The following is a 17,500-nucleotide window of genomic DNA, read 5'->3' as shown; positions in this document are numbered from 1 at the left end:
ACTTATTATGTTCTTCTTAAATTAACGTTGTTTTATGATACCCTTCCGCAACGAGGTATATGACTGCGTAACGACGTGATTCTGTGCCTCTGTACATCAAAGACCGTAGTCTGTTATGGCTTTAAAATATTACTTTTGATTTCATATTCTGTTTTCCGCCTTTGAAGTTTTCTTTTTTCTTTTTCGGATCTTTCAAGATGGCGAAAAAGAAGGTTTTATTGGACTTTTTTTTTACAGGAGATGTTTTGGAAATACGCGTTAGGATGGAAAAGTGGAGAGCGAAAGGAACAAATTGAGAAGGAGTAAACGCCGATAATCTGTAAATGAAAACGATGAATAATTCTATGCTAATAGGCTCTTCCTGCCCCCCTCCCCTCCCCCTCCTCCCCTTTCCCTCGGTCTATTTCCCCTCAGAATATGAAAATGTCAAGAGTTATATAAGTTCTCTGAATTGCCCTGCTTTATCCTTTGCAAAAATGGGGGGGTAGGGGAAGGGGCGGGGCTTAGGGGTACGCAAGGGGGATGCCGGGCGAATCGGCGTGATCTCTCAAGGGCTGAACTCCGAGGTCAAAGGTCGTGGGACAACGCGAGGAGAATCGCGAGGAATAAGAGGAGGTCGAGTCGTACTCTCTGCACTCTCTCTCTCTCTTTCTCTTTCTCTTTCTCTTTCGCTTTTTCTTTCGCTTTTTCTTTCTCTCTCTTTCTCTCTCTTTCTCTCTCTTTCTCTCTCTTTCTCTCTCTTTCTCTCTCTCTCTCTCTCTCTCTCTCTCTCTCTCTCTCTCTCTCTCTCTCTCTCTCTCTCTCTCTCTCTCTCTCTCTCTCTCTCTCTCTCTCTCTCTCCCTCCCTCCCTCTCTCTCTCTCTCTCCCTCTCCCTCTCCCTCTCCCTCTCCCTCTCCCTCTCCCTCTCCCTCTCTCTCCCCCGTCCCCCCTCTCCCTCTTTCTTTTTCTTTCTTTCTTTTTTTCTTTCCTTCTTTTCTTTCTTTCTTTCTTTCTTTCTTTCTGTAACCTTGTCTACCCCCCCATTTAACTTCCCTCCCCCACCACGACCCCCCCTCTAACTCCCCATCTACCCCCCCCCCCCAATCCAACTCACCCATATACCTCCCCTCCCCTCCACCTGGCCACCTCGCTTCCCTCCTCTCCTTCCTATCGACTCCTTTACTTCGGAATAAACAGCGGGAGTGGGGGAGACAGCTGCTGGTTCCTTTGTTAGGAGGAGGAAACCCTAGGAAGAAGGAAGGGGGGAGCAGGGGGAGGAGAGGGGGGAGGAAGAGGAAGAGGGGGAGAGGAAGGAGGAGGAGGAAGAGGAGAAGGAGGGGAGGCAGGGGGAGGAGGGGAGCAGGGGGAAGAGGAAGATCGGGAGGGAAAGAGGGGGTGAATAAGGAGGATAAGGAGGGGGAGACAGGGAGGAGATAGAGCGGGAGGGAGAGGGAGGGAGAGAGAGGGAGAGAGAGGGAGAGAGAGGGAGAGAGAGGGAGAAAGAGGGAGAAAGAGGGAGAAAGAGGGAGAAAAAGGGAGAGTGAGGGAGAGTGAGGGAGAGTGAGGGAGAGTGAGGGAGAGTGAGGGAGAGTGAGGGAGAGTGAGGGAGAGTGAGGGAGAGTGAGGGAGAGTGAGGGAGAGTGAGGGAGAGTGAGGGAGACTGACAGACAGACAGACAGACAGACAGACAGACAGACAGACAGACAGACAGACAGACAGACAGACAGACAGACAGACAGACAGACAGACAGACAGAAAAGAAAAGGAAAAGGGGGGAGTGGAAGGAGAGTGACGCGCGGAAGAGGAAGAGCGGAAGGGAAAGAGGGGATAGTGGAAGAAGAATGAGGAATGAGGAGGGGGCGGAAAGAGAGAAGAAAAGGAAGCGCCCCTTTGTACCTCGCAAAATGCATTTTCTTTCTTCCTCTTTTCCTGTTTTTGATTCCTTGTTTGTTGTGTGTTTGTTTGCGTGTCATTGTTTGTTCGTCTGCGTTATGTATTAGTATTGGCATTTATATATTAGCTTTAATATTAGTATTAGTTGCCGAATATTAGTATTAATGCTAAGTGTTATATATTCGTAATAGCATTGCTTGTCAATATTAGAATAAAGTTGTTCTATGTTATTACTAGCTCTGATTAATTCCTTTTAATATCATATTATTATACCGCTAACAATGATCATTGATAACATTGCATCGACATTATTCAATTTATATCTGCATTTTTTGCCATCAGTAGACAATCAACGGGCATTAATTTTCCAATAAGCAAAACTGCATACTGTGTAGTGCAGGTGTAGCCGTCGGGGTGAAGGAGGTTTCAAGTTCAGGTGTAGTTGCTGCGGGAGGTGTAAATGTAGGTGTAGGTGCAGTTGTTGGCGGAGGTGGAGGTGCAGGGGATAAAGGCTTATGTGTAGTTATCGGAGGCGGAGGTGTAGATGTTGTGGAAGGTGTAGGGGTGTAGCTTGATGTGTTGTTGGCGGAGGTGCTGTAGGTGTAGGTGTAGGTGTAAGTGTGGGTGTAAGGGGGAGAGGGTGGCAGTGTGGCGCGGGGCAGGTGGGGGTGGGGGTGGGGGTGGGGGTGGGGGTGGGGGTGGGGTGGGGGGGGGGGTGGGGTGGGGGTGGGGTGGGGGTGGGGTGGGGGTGGGGGTGGGGGTGGGGGTGCTGTATGGGATTAAGCTGTGAATATTTGGCGCATATTTAGCGAATGGGCGCCAGCGAGGGGTGTTAGTGTTGCTCGTTTGTGTTGATGGGCGTAGTTAAAGAGGGGAATGAGGAGGGAACAAGGAAGAAGGAAGAGAGAGGAAAGGAGGGAGAGAGATCGGGAGGAGGGAAGAAGGAAGAAGGAAGAGAGAGGGATGAGAGAGGAAAGGAGGGAGAGAGATCGGGAGGAGGGAAGAAGGAAGAAGGAAGAGAGAGGGATGAGAGAGGAAAGGAGGGAGAGAGAGCGGGAGGAGGGAAGGTGGAAAAGAGACAAGGAAGGGGAAGATGGGAAAGAGAGAGGGAGGAGGAAAGGAGGGAGGGAGAGAGGGAGTTACGAAGGAAATTGGGAAAGAGAAAGAGGAGGGAAGGTGGGAAAGAGAGAGAAGGGAGGAAAGGAGGGAGGGAGGAGGAAAGAGAGAGGGAAGAGGAAGGAGGGAGGGAGGGAGGGAGGGAGGGAGGGAGGGAGGGAGGGAGGGAGGGAGGGAGGGAGGGAGGGAGGGAGGGAGGGAGGGTGGGAGGGTGGGAGGGAGGGAGGAGGAAAGGGAGGAGGAAAGGGAGAGGGAAGAGGAAGGAGGGAGGAGGGAGGAGAGACAGAGGGAGGAAGACTGGTAAAAAAGAGGGAAGAGTAGAGACAAGAAGAGGAAATGGGTATAGAGAGGTAGAGATGCATGGGAGAGAGGGAGAGCTAAAGAGGAAAGTAGAGAAAGGGAAAGACGAGTGAGAGGGAGACAGAGTAAGAGAGAAGGGAGGAAGAGGGCAGTGGAGGATAAAGAGGAAGGGAAAAGGAGAAGGGAACGAGAGAAAAAGCAAATACGAACCATAGACGTCAAACAGAGAAGAGACTGCGGAGGCGAACAGTAATTTAGAATAAAGACCGGGCAAAAGAAGAGAGGCGGTGTGAATTAGACACAGCGATATATAGATGATGGCTGGGGGTGGAGGGGCAGAAGACGGAGGATGGAGGCGGAGAGGGAGGGAGGGAGGGGAGGGGAGGGTTGGGAACCGTAGGGTGGGGGAGGAAGGGGGAGGGAGGGGGAGCGGATGGGCCCCAGTACCCCACCACCGCTACATTGCCCCGAGCTACAACACGCACACAACACACATACCCGCTACCGTCCCTGCGCGTAGCCTTGCCTCGTCGCCGCTGAGGTTGTAGGCTGCTCACAACTCCTGCTCCGTTTCTGCCCCTGTGGCTCCCCGTGGCTCGTTGCTCTCCATCCCCCAGCGCGGAGATTCGGCTAAAGTGGCGTGGGTGAAGCTGAGGTCCGAGCCGCGTCCGAGCTTTGAGTGGCGGGGTCTGAAATACCGGAGGCTCCTCGTGTCGATTACTTTTTTTTATTATTATTTTTTTTGTCTTAATTTGCCTATTTTGATTCATTTTTTTCACTCGTGTATAAATTAACGAGGGAAGGATAATTGTGTACTTCCCGTCTTCTCTCTCTTCCCCCTTCCCTGCAGTGTACTCGCGTCGCGTCTCGATCCGTGAGTGACCTCTTGGCTTCTGCCTCGCCGCAAGTCCACGCCGGTTCAAGGTTGTGCAGAAACGCCGTACGATCTTGATTGCGCGAATACCCGTCGGGTCGTCCGCCATCGCCCCCCCTCCATTGCAGAGGAAAGGTCGTTGGCAGGGAAAGGGGTAGTAGGGGTTCCAAGCGGGGTTGGGGTAACGGTAGGCGTTGAGGCAAGCTGGGGTTGAGTTAAGGGTTCAGATAAGGGCAGGAGGAGGGATAATAAATAAAGGTAAGAGTCGAGGTAAAGGGAAGGGTTGAACAGGGACAAAACCAGGATATGAAAGGGGTATGAGAAGGAGTATTAGCAAGGGCAAGAGGAAAGGGGGGAAGGGGCAAGGTTTGCGCGGGGGAGCAAGAATTAATCGAGATAGATAATGACCCTCCCCCTCGGTCTCCCCCGGAAGACGAGATTGGCAGAAGATGACTTCGTTTGGTCCCCTTTTTGACGATGTGTTTTTTTCTTACATCACTGAGAGAAAAAAAAAGAACATAAATGTGTGGGAGCTGGTGAAATATGCCTCGGATTTGGGGCGATAGAACTGGCTCGGTGAAGCGCTGAACAAAGACATGTGACGAAATAACCAGAGATGTCAGAGGCGAACGCAGCTGGGCTCGGAATAGGTCACAGCTGATTTCAGAAGTGTCAGAACAGGTCACGGCTGATGTGGGCGGCGTCGCAGGTCGGGCTTTGGTAGTGTCAGGTATGTCAAAGGTGTCTTTGTTAGTGTCAAGTTCCTCTCAGTCACGCACGATATACTGAGACTGCTTTCGTTTTCTTTTGCAACTCGGCAAAAGGTGAAGAGAAGAGGTTAATTAAAAAAGGAGAAACGAGAGAGAGAGAGGGGGAGGGGAAGAGGGAGAGGGGCAGGCAGGCAGGCAGGCAGGCAGGCAGGCAGGCAGGAAGGCAGGAAGGCAGGAAGGCAGGAAGGCAGGCAGGCAGGCAGGCAGGCAGGCAGGCAGGCAGGCAGGCAGGCAGGCAGGCAGGCAGGCAGGCAGGAAGGCAGGCAGGCAGGCAGGCAGGCAGGCAGGCAGGCAGGCAGGCAGGCAGGCAGGCAGGCAGGCAGGCAGGCAGGCAGGCAGGCAGGCAGGCAGGCGGGCAGGCGGGCGGGCGGGCAGGCAGGCGGGCAGGCAGGCGGGCAGGCGGGCAGGCGGGCGGGCGGGCAGGCAGGCAGGCAGGCAGGCAGACAGGCAGGCAGGCGGGTGGGTGGGCGGGCGTCCGGAAAGACAGGCAGACAGGCAAAAAGCGTAGAGATTTGGCATCAGAGAATCAGTGAAAGAGTAAGTTGGAGGAAAAAATGAAGACCAGATGAAGAGAAAACGGAAAAGACGGGCGATTTGGGACGTAAACAGACGAAAAGAAACAAGGCAAAAAGATTACACAATATAACCGCACGGACGGGAAAGAACAAGCGAGTGAGAGGAAGAAAGGTGGTGGGAAGAGACAGAGAAGGAGAGAGGAGGGAGAAGAAAGGAGGGAGAGGAGCAGTATTTACCGAGCGTGTGGGATCTGCCCGGGGGACTGGAGTAGTAACCTCCCTCCAGGTGTTGCTGGTGAGGGGGGGGGGGGGATTGTAGTAACTGTGACTGCTATCCTTTGTTCACTGGTCCTGTGCTGTTTCTGTGGTTGGGTTTATACATATACGCGCGCGGACGCACACGCGCGCACACAAATACAAACACGCACGCACGCACACGCACGCACGCACACGCACGCACGCACCAACGCCCACGCCCACGCCCACACGCATGCACGCACCAACGCCCACGCCCACGCACACGCACACGCACACGCACACGCACACGCACACGCACACGCACACGCACACGCACACGCACGCACGCACGCACACACGCACCCACCCACACCCAAACCCACACCCACACCCACACCCACACCCACACCCACACCCACCCACACCCACACCCACACCCACACCCACACCCTCACCCACACCCTCACCCACACCCACCTACCCACGTACCCCCCCCCCCCACACACACACACGCGCGCGCGCGCATTAATTTACCAGGCACCCAAGATCGAGCGGGCACGCCAAGAAGCGTGAAGCCTAGCTTGTGGAAAGGCTCAGCCGGGCCATCCGAGACGAGGGCAGGCGGTGCTCGGGCCCGAACGTCAACAGAGGACGTTTGCGTGTTGATGTTGTGCGAATAGTGAATTGTAAACATGTTTATGGCCGGGTGAGGGTAGCAGGTGACATTTGGCCGCCGTTAGTGGTCGCCTGTTGAGTCCGCCCGTGCCCACCACCTGCCCTTATCGCCGCCCCGTATGTAAACAAACACGCGAGATGCCCGAGAGATTTGTTTCCTATTTGTTGCCTTTGGTGAGTGCGTGCGGTGCTGGTGGGAGGGGGAGGCTGTGGGCGATGTGTGTGTGAGTGTATGTGAGTGAGTGAGTGAGTGAGTAAGTGAGTAAGTGAGTAAGTGAGTAAGTGAGTAAGTGAGTGAGTGAGTGAGTGAGTGAGTGAGTGAGTGAGTGAGTGAGTGAGTGAGTGTGTGTGTGTGTGTGTGTGTGTGTGTGTGCGTGTGTGTGCGTGTGTGTGCGTGTGTGCGTGTGCATGCGTGTGCGCGGGTGTGTGTTTTGTGTATTTGAGTGTGTATGTTTGTGTAACGTGGTGTTCTTACAATGTATATGTAAGTATGTGCACGCGCGAGAACCTCATTAATTTTATTTAAAGACCGTACATGCCAGATGACGTCATTGTCTGAAGGGCCGGGCACGTCCTTTGTGGTGTGGATGAGGTATGTCTGTCGCTCGCTGTGGCGAGGTGCTGGATGGCATTTCTCAGTCGTCTCGCCATTTTCCCCTATCCTTCTTTTTTGTTATGCATCAACCCATGATCAACCCCCGAGTGCAAATGCAGTGCATGGTGGAGGGGGGGGGGTGGGGGGGGGTCAGTAGATTGTGCGAGTAGAGCGCAAGTGATGAGAGTAGACAGCTGGGAGGAGGAGGGGAGGCCATTGAGCAGGGTGTGGACACGTCGTACCTGGGGTTCCAGAGGCGACCTTGGCCGGGTCCTGCCGGGTTTTGCCGGGCCGAACAATGGCGATCGAGTCTCTGCTGCCGTACCCGGTGGGCCAAGGGTACGCCCTGTCGTTTCTTGACTTCAAATCACGAAGTGCGGTAATGTCGTGCCTTTAAAGGGGCGAGAAAATGGTGTTCATGTTTATTTTCTCTTCTTCTTTTTTGCATGGTTAAAAAGCCAGTGTTTACCGCTGGTTTCAGACCGAGAGCCGAATGAGGAGCGATGCCGTGATAAGTAATTGCCCGATGAGGGAAGGTCGGGCATCAGATCCTCGGAACGAAACCAATCTCTTGTCATTCCCCGGACATTCCATTAATGAAAATGAAAAAACAAACTATAAAAACCCAAATAGACTCCATTCCGCCTCTTTAGTCATTCCAATAATAAAAATGAAAAACAAACAAACTAAAAAAAAAAAAAAAAAAAAAATCCATTCCGCCTCCAACTGATTCCTTCCTCCGTTTCAGATCTCGACGGCGGAGCGACAGGTGTTCGACTTCATGGGCTACATGTGGCTCCCCATCATCGCCAACTTCTTCAACTTCATCTTCGTCATATTTGGCTTCTTTGGTGGCTACCAGTACAAGACAAAATATATCATAATTGTGAGTGTGGCTTCACTGGTAATTGCTGCTTAAATACAGTGCTTTCTTTTTAGTTTAGTTATTGTTCAGGGACGTGTGTGTTCCTCGACATGTAATATTACTCCCGATATTTATATTATATTTGATATTGTTCATATTACAGAGAGTTGTATTAAGAGAGAGAGAGGTGCGTGTGCGTGCGCAAGAGCGAGCTTAAGTGCGAGAGCGAGAGAGACGCACAAGCACTTAAACAAGCATTACACTAGCAAGTAATAAACAGAAAAAAATATGTACAACAGCAATACACAAATAAACATATAGAGCAGACAGAAATCCAGACCTAAGGACAAGAACAAGCACGCACACGCACACGCACACGCACACGCACACGCACACGCACACGCACACGCACACGCACACGCACACGCACACGCACACGCACACGCACACGCACACGCACACGCACACGCACACGCACACCAGTGATTAGAAAGGATAAATAAAAAGAAATAGTTAAATCAGATCAAATGAATCAGCATTGGTAATAATAAAAAACTATTAGTATATAATAGAAATAAAAAGGACACAGATATATGAACAATATGAAAATTAATAAATATTACAAACTCGACCTTACATATAAACGAGAGTTAGATAAATAGGTCTGTATGCGAGGTATTTTTCTTTATTTTTTTTTTTTTTTTTGAGTGGGGCTAACCACTATGATACCCTTAGTGCTGTGTCTTGTTAAATAATCAGGAAAAAAATTAAATTGTTCCTTTCTTGTAATTATCCCTTTTTTTTTTTTTTTTTTTAACATACTTGGAAATAACTTTCAACTTTTTAAACCCATGTCTCTCTTGCAGTACCTAGTATGGCTACTAGTGTGGATAGGATGGAATGTGTTTGTAATCTGCTTCTATCTCAACGTCGGGATTCTGGACAACAGAAAAGACTGGCTGAACTTCGGAACGGGCAGTGCTTCCTGGTGGGAGGTGAGTCCTACGGCAAGTTCAGGGGGGGGGGGGGGTAATGATGAGGGTGATGGTAATGGTGGATATGAAAATTAATGATAATGGAGGGTAATGATGATGATGATGATGATGTTCGTTTTTGGAATGGACATTGCTGTGTTTTATCGTTTGTTTTATATGTTGGATAGCTCTTCATGTTTTTTTTTTTTCCATAAATGATGATATAATGTGCATTTGTATTTAAAAATGTTCATAAGCTTTTTAATTGATTAATATGTATGTTGTTATTGCAGGTTAACGGAATAGGATGTCGAGCTGTTTATTCAACAAATCTCACAGATGTAGATATTCTACGACCGATTAGACCTCTAGAAGTTAATGACTGCTTAGTGGACTACATCTATGTTGAAACTATACATGCTGGTGTTCAATGTGCTTTTGCGGTAAGTATTTTATGTTCAGAGTGTTTAAAGAGCAGGATTTTCATGTTCTTTTATACAGAACATATCAGCAAAGACAGGACTTATATACTGTTCATATGTTATATATCTAATCTAATTGAGTCTTCTGATCATCTTTTTATACAAGATAAGTACAAGTGAACATAATTTTTTTTATCATCACTGATCAGGAAATAATAATAGTTTATATGATCTTATTCCAGGCCTTGGGATTGTGTGTGTCCATTTATCTCCTGAAAGTTTTTTCCGAGGAAGATGACAGCTGTAAGTATATATAGTATATAGAATGTGATTTATAATGATTCTTCTTTTTGTTATACACTAAAATGTATTTTCCCAATAATTTCACCAAAGTCTGATCTTTTAAAAACAGCATTGTCTTCTCTGTTCATGGCCCAGTCTTTATCAATATCTGAAAAGAAGAAAGAAATATACAGAGATTAGATTTTAGCCTGAAATAGAATTGAAGCAACTCTCACATGTCCCAAAGCCAAAGGTCATCGAGTATCTGTTGAATGTACAAGAATTGTTCCATGGTGTTGCAGTTGACTTTATAGGCGGGTTTGAGCAGGGCGTGACGGGTAACACATCTGTCCAGCCCACATATGCCAGGTATTACTGCCTTTGCGGGGTGCCTGTCTCCCTCGGTTCCCCTCTGTCTCATGGGCCAAAAGTCCTGCATGGCCGTCTACACCACCACCACCACCACCACCATGTTCATCACTATCATCCGAACCCCCTCCCATCTGCTGGAACCTCCTCACTCTATTTCCCACAGTCAGCTGACTTGTGGGCGTACAAGCTCCCTTGCAGTGCGCTCAAGTAATCATGCTCATGTGCTAATTTTGATTTTTCATATTTATATATATAACTTTTTTAATGATCTTATCTTCTTTTTTGATGTAGCTTAGATATGATGTGCTGTTGAGTGGTTTTGATATTGTTTTGCTGCTGTAAGTCCTGGCTTTGTGCATCCTGGCAGAGTGTTGTGGTGACTTTGAAGGTTCCTTATGCGACTTTTTTTTGTGTACATTGAGAGAGAAGATTTGATAATATAGCCATTAGTGTGTTCTTTGCTCCTGACTTAGAAATCATCTTTTTTTTTCATAACTGGTGTAACTTTGATGTGTTTTTCTCATTTACTAATGATATAGCTAGAGAAGGGCTGAAGAATCTGGTACTGATACATGTCAGAAAAGTTATTTATTTGAGACAGTTTAATGGGAAGGAGGCTTTTCTTGTTTAATAAGTGATTTTCACTAAATTATGCAGAGGTTTGTAAGTCATTAAGAAGACCTCTTAAACTGACAACAGGGGAAGGGGGTTGGGGCGGAAAGTTATAAGCCTTTGAAAAAGAATCTTCTTGTGGTGTGAAAATTTATTGATCCATGCTGAAAAAAGAGATAAGAGATAATGGTATATACATTTGATTCAGTGTGAATAAGTACAGAAAAAACAGTGCCTCTTTGAAGCAGTATCTGGACCAATGAAACACACACTGAAGAAGATTATTTTGCACCAAAGACACTCCTCTCTCTTACCCTTTACTCCACCTCTAAATCACAGCTTTAGGCACTTCACAAATGTAGTTAAAAGAATGCTATGCTTGTCTGATAGGGCAGTGTTATTGTTTGGTTGCTGTTTTCTTTAGTTTGTTCATTATTTTTTTATTTAGTTAAAATTATTTACATAGATTTCCATGGCAAATTTTGGCTTACATGTGATTTTGCCTCTTGATTTTGTATCTTTTGTTTTCTTTTACTTTCAATTTTTGATCATATAAGATTATGTAAGTATTAGTAATGGAGTAATTGTTTAATTTTGATCATCACACGCATTACTGTTACTTAGTATTTTTTTTTCTACAATATGAAAATATGCAAGAGGCTAGTTAACATAATTCACAGAATCTAAAGTAATATTATCCCCATCCCTTGAACAAAAGAGAAAGAGAGAGGGAAGCAGAGTGATGTAGGAACACAGAAATGTCAAGTTGAAAAATATTTTCCCGCTGTATTGTGATATTCACTTACACTTTTCCAAAACGTACATTATCATTACACAAAGTTCAGCTGTTTATAAGTATGTAGGATGAAGTAATAATATCTCTCCATGTTATTGTATTATTAAATGTACATTTGTGTGAGCCATTTTCTTTTGTAGGTTGCTAATAAACTTTCCTTCTTTTCTAGGCAAAGCTAAGAGCAGACCGACTTCAATTTATTCAGTTGAATATAGGTAAGACATTTCACATTCCAGAAAATGGTATACATTACATAAAACATCTTCTGGAGTGGATATTGGTTCTTCCTTCCAAGACTTCTGATTAGATATATTCTTGAAAGATTTATCCCAGGGTAATGCTGGTAGGAGGCATTCCCTTTCATACTATCAGCATTTTGTGAAAGTAATGTCTTATTTTTTATTTTGTCTAAATCATGTTTGTGTATGTATGTATGTATCAGCAGTCTTTTGATTTTTTAAAATTTGCTTTTATTCTCTTACATATGTAGCTTGTCTTGAAATATTGTCACTAACATATTTGATTTTCCTTGCAGCCCCCAGCGTGAAGGTAGTGAGTCTCCAGACTTAGGGCTTGAAGAGGGCCAATATCAACAACCTATGACTCCCCGACGAGTTAAACGCCAGAGCCGACACCGAGCCTCTGGCCGGTCGCAAACTCGCAGCACACAAGGAAGGGGATCCCAACGCTCCCGAAGACATCAGTATCTTAACCCTGTGAATAGACTCATGGACAAGGCCAATGAGTCTTCCACAAGCACTGACTCATATCACCCAGCGCCTGGTTCAAGGCCTCCCACCGGGGGACGGCAGGGTCATTCCAACCCTATGTATGTCCACTCCCGGCCAAATTCCACTTACTCTATGAACAGTTCACCCCCAGGCCAAGACCCAATGGAACGGCCACCCTCTGTCCATTCCTCATATTCCAATTACCATGGTCAGAGGCCCTCGATTAACCCCAATCCATATGGCAGGCCACCTGTTCAGACATTGACAGCTGGCATGATTGGTGGAACTAATCACCACCGATCCAATCGATCCATGATGCAGCCAAATGGACATGTAAATCCTACAGGAACTTTAGGCTCCATTCGTAGTTCTGTTTACAGTAGCACTGGTACAATGAGATCTGAGAGGGAAAAACCTCCACCATACATGTTTGGTGTCAACTCAGAGACTGTCATATGACTAGACAGGACCGGACAGCAGTGAAGTCGTCCAAGTCATTGCCTGCTGTCCAGTGTGGCACACAGTAGCTTTAGATCACTTTGTGCCTTTTGGTATTTTCTACTGCAGTGCTAAGGTGCACTTCTTTCCTTTTTTCTTCTCTCTCTGACACATTTGTTTATCATGTGATGAATGTCCTCATTCCTTGTTTCAATTTTCTTTTCTTGTTTTTTAGAATGTGAGTCTATGTCTGTGATGATCCAAAGATATATGTAATGTGAATATATTCAGTTTCTGTATTTGCTCACATGCATACCATAGGACTGTGTTCATAATCCTAGCTTCTTGCACAACCTCTTAATTTCTCAGTACTTTTACTTTTAGATACCAAATGCTTTGAAATGTCTTCTACAATGCACAGTAGCTTAAGGTTGTACCTCTAACGCGTTAACCTTTAAGGTGGGTATGAGCCACTGCCGTCTTTACAGTCACTGCCAGCAGTATATAAGACAATATTGTGTCTAAGTCACATTATTAAGTACTAATGATGTTTGGCTCACTGTGATAGAAGCCATCATTTCTGTACTTGATTACATTTATTACTCTGTGGAATTGAAATACTGTGTAGACATTACTTTTAGTGTAAAATGTGCATGTGATATCCATAAGAATTGGAAAACTATTTATTGACTTTGTCTTGTGATGATTGTAATATATTTTATGTTTTGATTTTAAACTCATTTTCTTCATATCTTTACTCAGAAACAGTAGCAGTATTTTCAACTTTATTTCCTCCATAGATTTGGAGGTATATGAGGGGAAAGTAATGATAATACCTTTAAATTAAAAGTAAATTATTTAAGACTTAAGAAAGTGTAATGCTTTCCCTGGTTTCAACAGACATTTTGGGTTTCTTTTAATATTTTTGAATGGTAATTTACAAGAACAGTTGTTTTCCTATATAATCCTGCAGTGGTTATCTAAATTGCCTGGACTACAAGTTACGACATCTGGCTTAGTTGTCAGGAAATGATGATCAGATAAATTCCATAGGGAATTTGCCATGATTTATAATATATGTATACACACCTCACTAGAGCATTACATGTATGCAGACTCACATAAGCACATCTAGAGGATACATGACTTCACTCTGAATTAGTGTAGGAAGCACATATTTTCTTTTGTAACAATCATTTGAAGAAATACATTTTGTCTTTTAAGTATTTTGTGTGTAAAAATTGGCTGCATTTATAATCAAAGTTTGGTTTTGATATCAGATGCCAAATGATTTATGATCTCAAGTGAACCAGAAAGTTTAATAATTGATGCAAACTTTTAAAAATCTTTCTGGCTTTTTCTCCCACTGCTGAAAGTAATGTTTCAGCTATGCACGTGTAAATTGTAAATATATGTAAATGTGTACAGTTCTGAATATTTTATGTAAATAAAGCCACTTTTCAGTGTATCTCTATGGAATATTGAATGATAAAAATGACACAAAATAAAATAAATGAATTTTATTTATGATTCTCCAATTACTTCCTTATTACTTTCTTGGGTTTCTTACGTCGCACATTCATGGCAAGTGGAATTGCCTTGTCCCTGTTCTTATTCTTCACATTAGTTACTTCATAGAAGTTACTGCCAACCTTCTTCCTCTTACTATCTCTATCCAGTCTTCTCCTCTGTTTTGAGGTCATCTGGCAAATGTGAAGGACTCGGCCTTCATCATCCACATGTTTCTTCTTCCTCCTCAGTTTCCTGTTGCTTGTTACTGTGAAGGAGCCAGCAGGCGTGTTGACTTTATCGGTCTTCTCTTCTTCATCACTAGAGAGCTGGTCCACACCCTCCATTTCTTCCTCATCATTGGAGTCCATGCTCTTTTCTTCTCCATCTGGAAGGCTTTCACTTTCACTCTTCACTTCAACATCTTCAGTAGGTACATCACTTGCCTCTTGATTCCCCTTATCTTCAATGGTTTCAACTGTATCTGAAGCAATCTTAACTACTTTGATATCTCCTTCCTCTCCTCCTTCCTTTCCTTCTTCTTCCTCAATATCCTTATCATAATCTGGGATCTCCGTGTTATTTTCTTCTATGTCTTTCACATCATCACCTGAGTACTCAAGAGTAAGCTTAATTTTGCTGAAGTCCTGAAGAACAACAGGAGCATTTGCTAACTCTGCAGCCTTCTCTGCTGCCTCCTCCTCTTCCTGTCTTTGTTTGATCATCTTGGCCATTTCGATATTTTCTTCTTCTTTGAGCTTGGTGAACGTGGACGAATCATGGCCAGGAGGGGGTACAAAGTATGGAATTTTGCCACGCTGCCAGTCATTCAGGATCATTTTGGACACTGTGTTTATGTCAGGCTCGCCCCCCTTTAAGAGTTTCCCACATCGTCTTGCCACCTTCTCAATGAGCTCTTCTGGAGTGGCCCATTCATGAATCTGAAATAAGATTTGCTATCTATTAGACAAATGTAATATTGGTCAATTACATCATATTATAAAAATTGAAGCCCACCTGTATATTACCGAGTGGTAATGCATAATCTTAAATTTCTTTTTCTTCCCATAGACATATTCAAAAAAAGACTGGCAAGATTTTAGGAATTGGCTTTTGTGTTACGAGGGAAGACTTTGATCTATATCTGATTTTTCATTAAGGACCATGAAGGTGATTTCATACAAAAAGTATCTGGAATATATATCTCAAACTCACTCACTTTTTCAATTTCTCTCGGTCATACCCTCTGCAGATGACCAATTAACTTTCAGAACCAATGTAAACACATAATACTTTACTCACATCATAAGTCTTAGAGATGTATTCCCTCTTTACTCGTTCTAATATAGGAGGAATGTAATCAAATGGATTCTTCAGGTATTCCGTTCTGACAGTTCCTTTTAACACCATGTCAGTTGGAGTCTCATGGGAAGGAGGAACCACACCAGGACAGTCAACAAGGTATATTTTGCGCATCAGTGAAATATACTGCCACACTTTGGTTTCTCCAGCAATAGGAGCAACATTGCAAACCTGAAATTAAAAAGAAAGAAAAAAATTCACTCATTTTCTCAGATTAAAAGGAGAAGTGAGAAAGAAAAAAAAAATGGAAGTGTATTGTCACTTCTATGACATTCTCAGTATCAATTATCACTCAAAAGAAAAACAAAATGAAAAGAAAAAGTACCTTCTTAGCCTTCAGTGAATTAATAATTGAGCTTTTCCCCACGTTGGGATAACCAATCAAGCCCACGCTGATCTGCTTCTTGTCCTCGTGCAGCTTTGCAAACTGCCGCAGGAGGTTGATGAGGGCGCCCTTGCCGTAGGGATTTGTGATGGAGGAGTGGAAGGCTAGGGATGGGTACTCCTGGCTGAGGATGGCTACCCACTTCTGGGTTACCCATACTGGTACCAAGTCAACCTTTATATTATAAGAAAAAAGAAAACTCGGTTACATGTTTCCTTTTCTTCTGAAGATGTATCTGTAGCCTAATTTGGGCAAAGTATGAGATAAAAGGGTTTCCTGGTTTATCTATAACTTACCTATCAGCAGACTTTACCATCTTCTCTACATCTCCCTGTTCTAACTATGAATATGATAACATATATAATGGCTTTCTTTTTTAATGAAAAGACATTTAAATGTAGCCTGTTATCTCTTATCTGGGAGAAATAGTACCTTAAACTTTCATGTTTTTATTCAACCCTTAAGAAATGCAGAGCCTGTGCCATCTTCACCCCTAGCTTAATATTTCATCGTGCCCAAAGGCAAATACTTGCTCTTGATATTTCAAATGCTTAATTTTACAAACCAGAAGATGTATATTTCACTCCTATGTCAAAATTACCTCACAGTGGAGCATTAGAACAGAAAAAAGACCAAATAGGCAGGCTATGAACATAACACCTGATAATCAGAGGCCCTAAAATAATAAAGCATATTATATAATGCAGTTAAACAGTATCTGTATGTATATATGGTAAAAGCAGAAAATTTTCAATAAATAAATAAAATACATCTGGTAAAAAGATGGCAAGAAACTTATTACTGTGCCAGAGATGAGATGGTGGGTGTGGCTGAAGGAAGCATGCCAGACAGTACCTGGTTTATTGGCCAGCTCTCGCCATGCAAGTTTTTTTGACAACTTGCCAATGACTGTCAAGCATATGAATCTATCCAAAAATATGGCAATGAATGATTGTTAGACAATAGACATAAGGGTTTAAAAATGCTAATGGCTATATGCTTAACGTGATTTGTGTTCTCTAGACTCTTCATATGTGGCTATTACCTTTTTTACAGTTATAGTTTTTTACATTTAAAGTTATATTGTGACATAGTCAAATTAAGCTATTTCACCCTGAGAATTCAATTTGGCCATCTCAAAACAGTGAAGTTACTGTTGCCCTAAAACTGCATCTTCATAGATATACCAAAATATTTAATAAATTAGTATTCCAAATAAAAGGTGAAATACACATCTTTGTGCAAAGTTCGTCCATAAATTTCCTGAGAAATTATTTTAACAAAAAACATATTTCATGTAACAAATCAGCCTACTAAAGTATGTTTTCATCAGAAAGTATTATGGTAACTTCATATTAGTGTCATTTATATAAAATTAGAATATTTAGTTTAGATTTTTCTCTTTATTTGTTTTTGAAACTAATATGGATTGACTTTTAGCCTGCCACATTTTGTTCCAATAAGGTGGAATGTTTAGCTCCTGTAAAAATTGTCAGCCACATTTGTATCAGAAGTCTATCCATATTGATGTGGTCTGAAGTCTTATAATGAAGTCCATATATTTAAGCATACAGCTGTAAATATCAACTTTTTAGTTTTATGGGAAAAAACTAAACTAAACTAAACTACACCTTAACCCCAATGATCCAGATGATGATGTGAACAAATCATCTTGGAATAATTTGGCTGAGGGTCTGGGCGATGGGAACTTACAATCATGAGAATTTCGGCTGAAGGCTGGGGTGACAGGAATGAGTTGCTATGAATGCACAAAGCTCTTGGAGGGTGACTAGACTC

General features: G+C 44.0%; 2 protein-coding genes across 2 annotated transcripts in view; one reads left to right on the top strand and one right to left on the bottom strand.

Annotated features, from left to right (window-relative positions):
* The window catches only part of LOC125038337 (sodium/potassium-transporting ATPase subunit beta-1-interacting protein-like), a 108,747-nt gene extending 94,773 nt beyond the window's left edge, over positions 1–13,974 (top strand). The window contains exons 2-7 of the mRNA XM_047631808.1: positions 7,704–7,841; positions 8,687–8,815; positions 9,088–9,237; positions 9,459–9,519; positions 11,448–11,493; positions 11,814–13,974. Of these exons, the coding sequence (XP_047487764.1) occupies positions 7,704–7,841; positions 8,687–8,815; positions 9,088–9,237; positions 9,459–9,519; positions 11,448–11,493; positions 11,814–12,468 (1,179 nt within the window). The 3' untranslated portion in view covers positions 12,469–13,974. The remainder of the gene's footprint in view (positions 1–7,703; positions 7,842–8,686; positions 8,816–9,087; positions 9,238–9,458; positions 9,520–11,447; positions 11,494–11,813) is intronic.
* The window catches only part of LOC125038326 (nucleolar GTP-binding protein 2-like), a 12,100-nt gene continuing 8,552 nt past the window's right edge, over positions 13,953–17,500 (bottom strand). Inside the window, exons 8-10 of the mRNA XM_047631796.1 lie at positions 15,644–15,877; positions 15,259–15,489; positions 13,953–14,897 (exon numbers count right to left, since the gene is read on the bottom strand). Of these exons, the coding sequence (XP_047487752.1) occupies positions 13,986–14,897; positions 15,259–15,489; positions 15,644–15,877 (1,377 nt within the window). The 3' untranslated portion in view covers positions 13,953–13,985. The remainder of the gene's footprint in view (positions 14,898–15,258; positions 15,490–15,643; positions 15,878–17,500) is intronic.

The sequence above is a fragment of the Penaeus chinensis genome, chromosome 3 (assembly GCF_019202785.1).
Source record: "Penaeus chinensis breed Huanghai No. 1 chromosome 3, ASM1920278v2, whole genome shotgun sequence".
Classification (NCBI taxonomy): Eukaryota; Metazoa; Arthropoda; class Malacostraca; order Decapoda; family Penaeidae; genus Penaeus; species Penaeus chinensis.
This window is presented reverse-complemented; position numbering and strand designations above follow the sequence as displayed.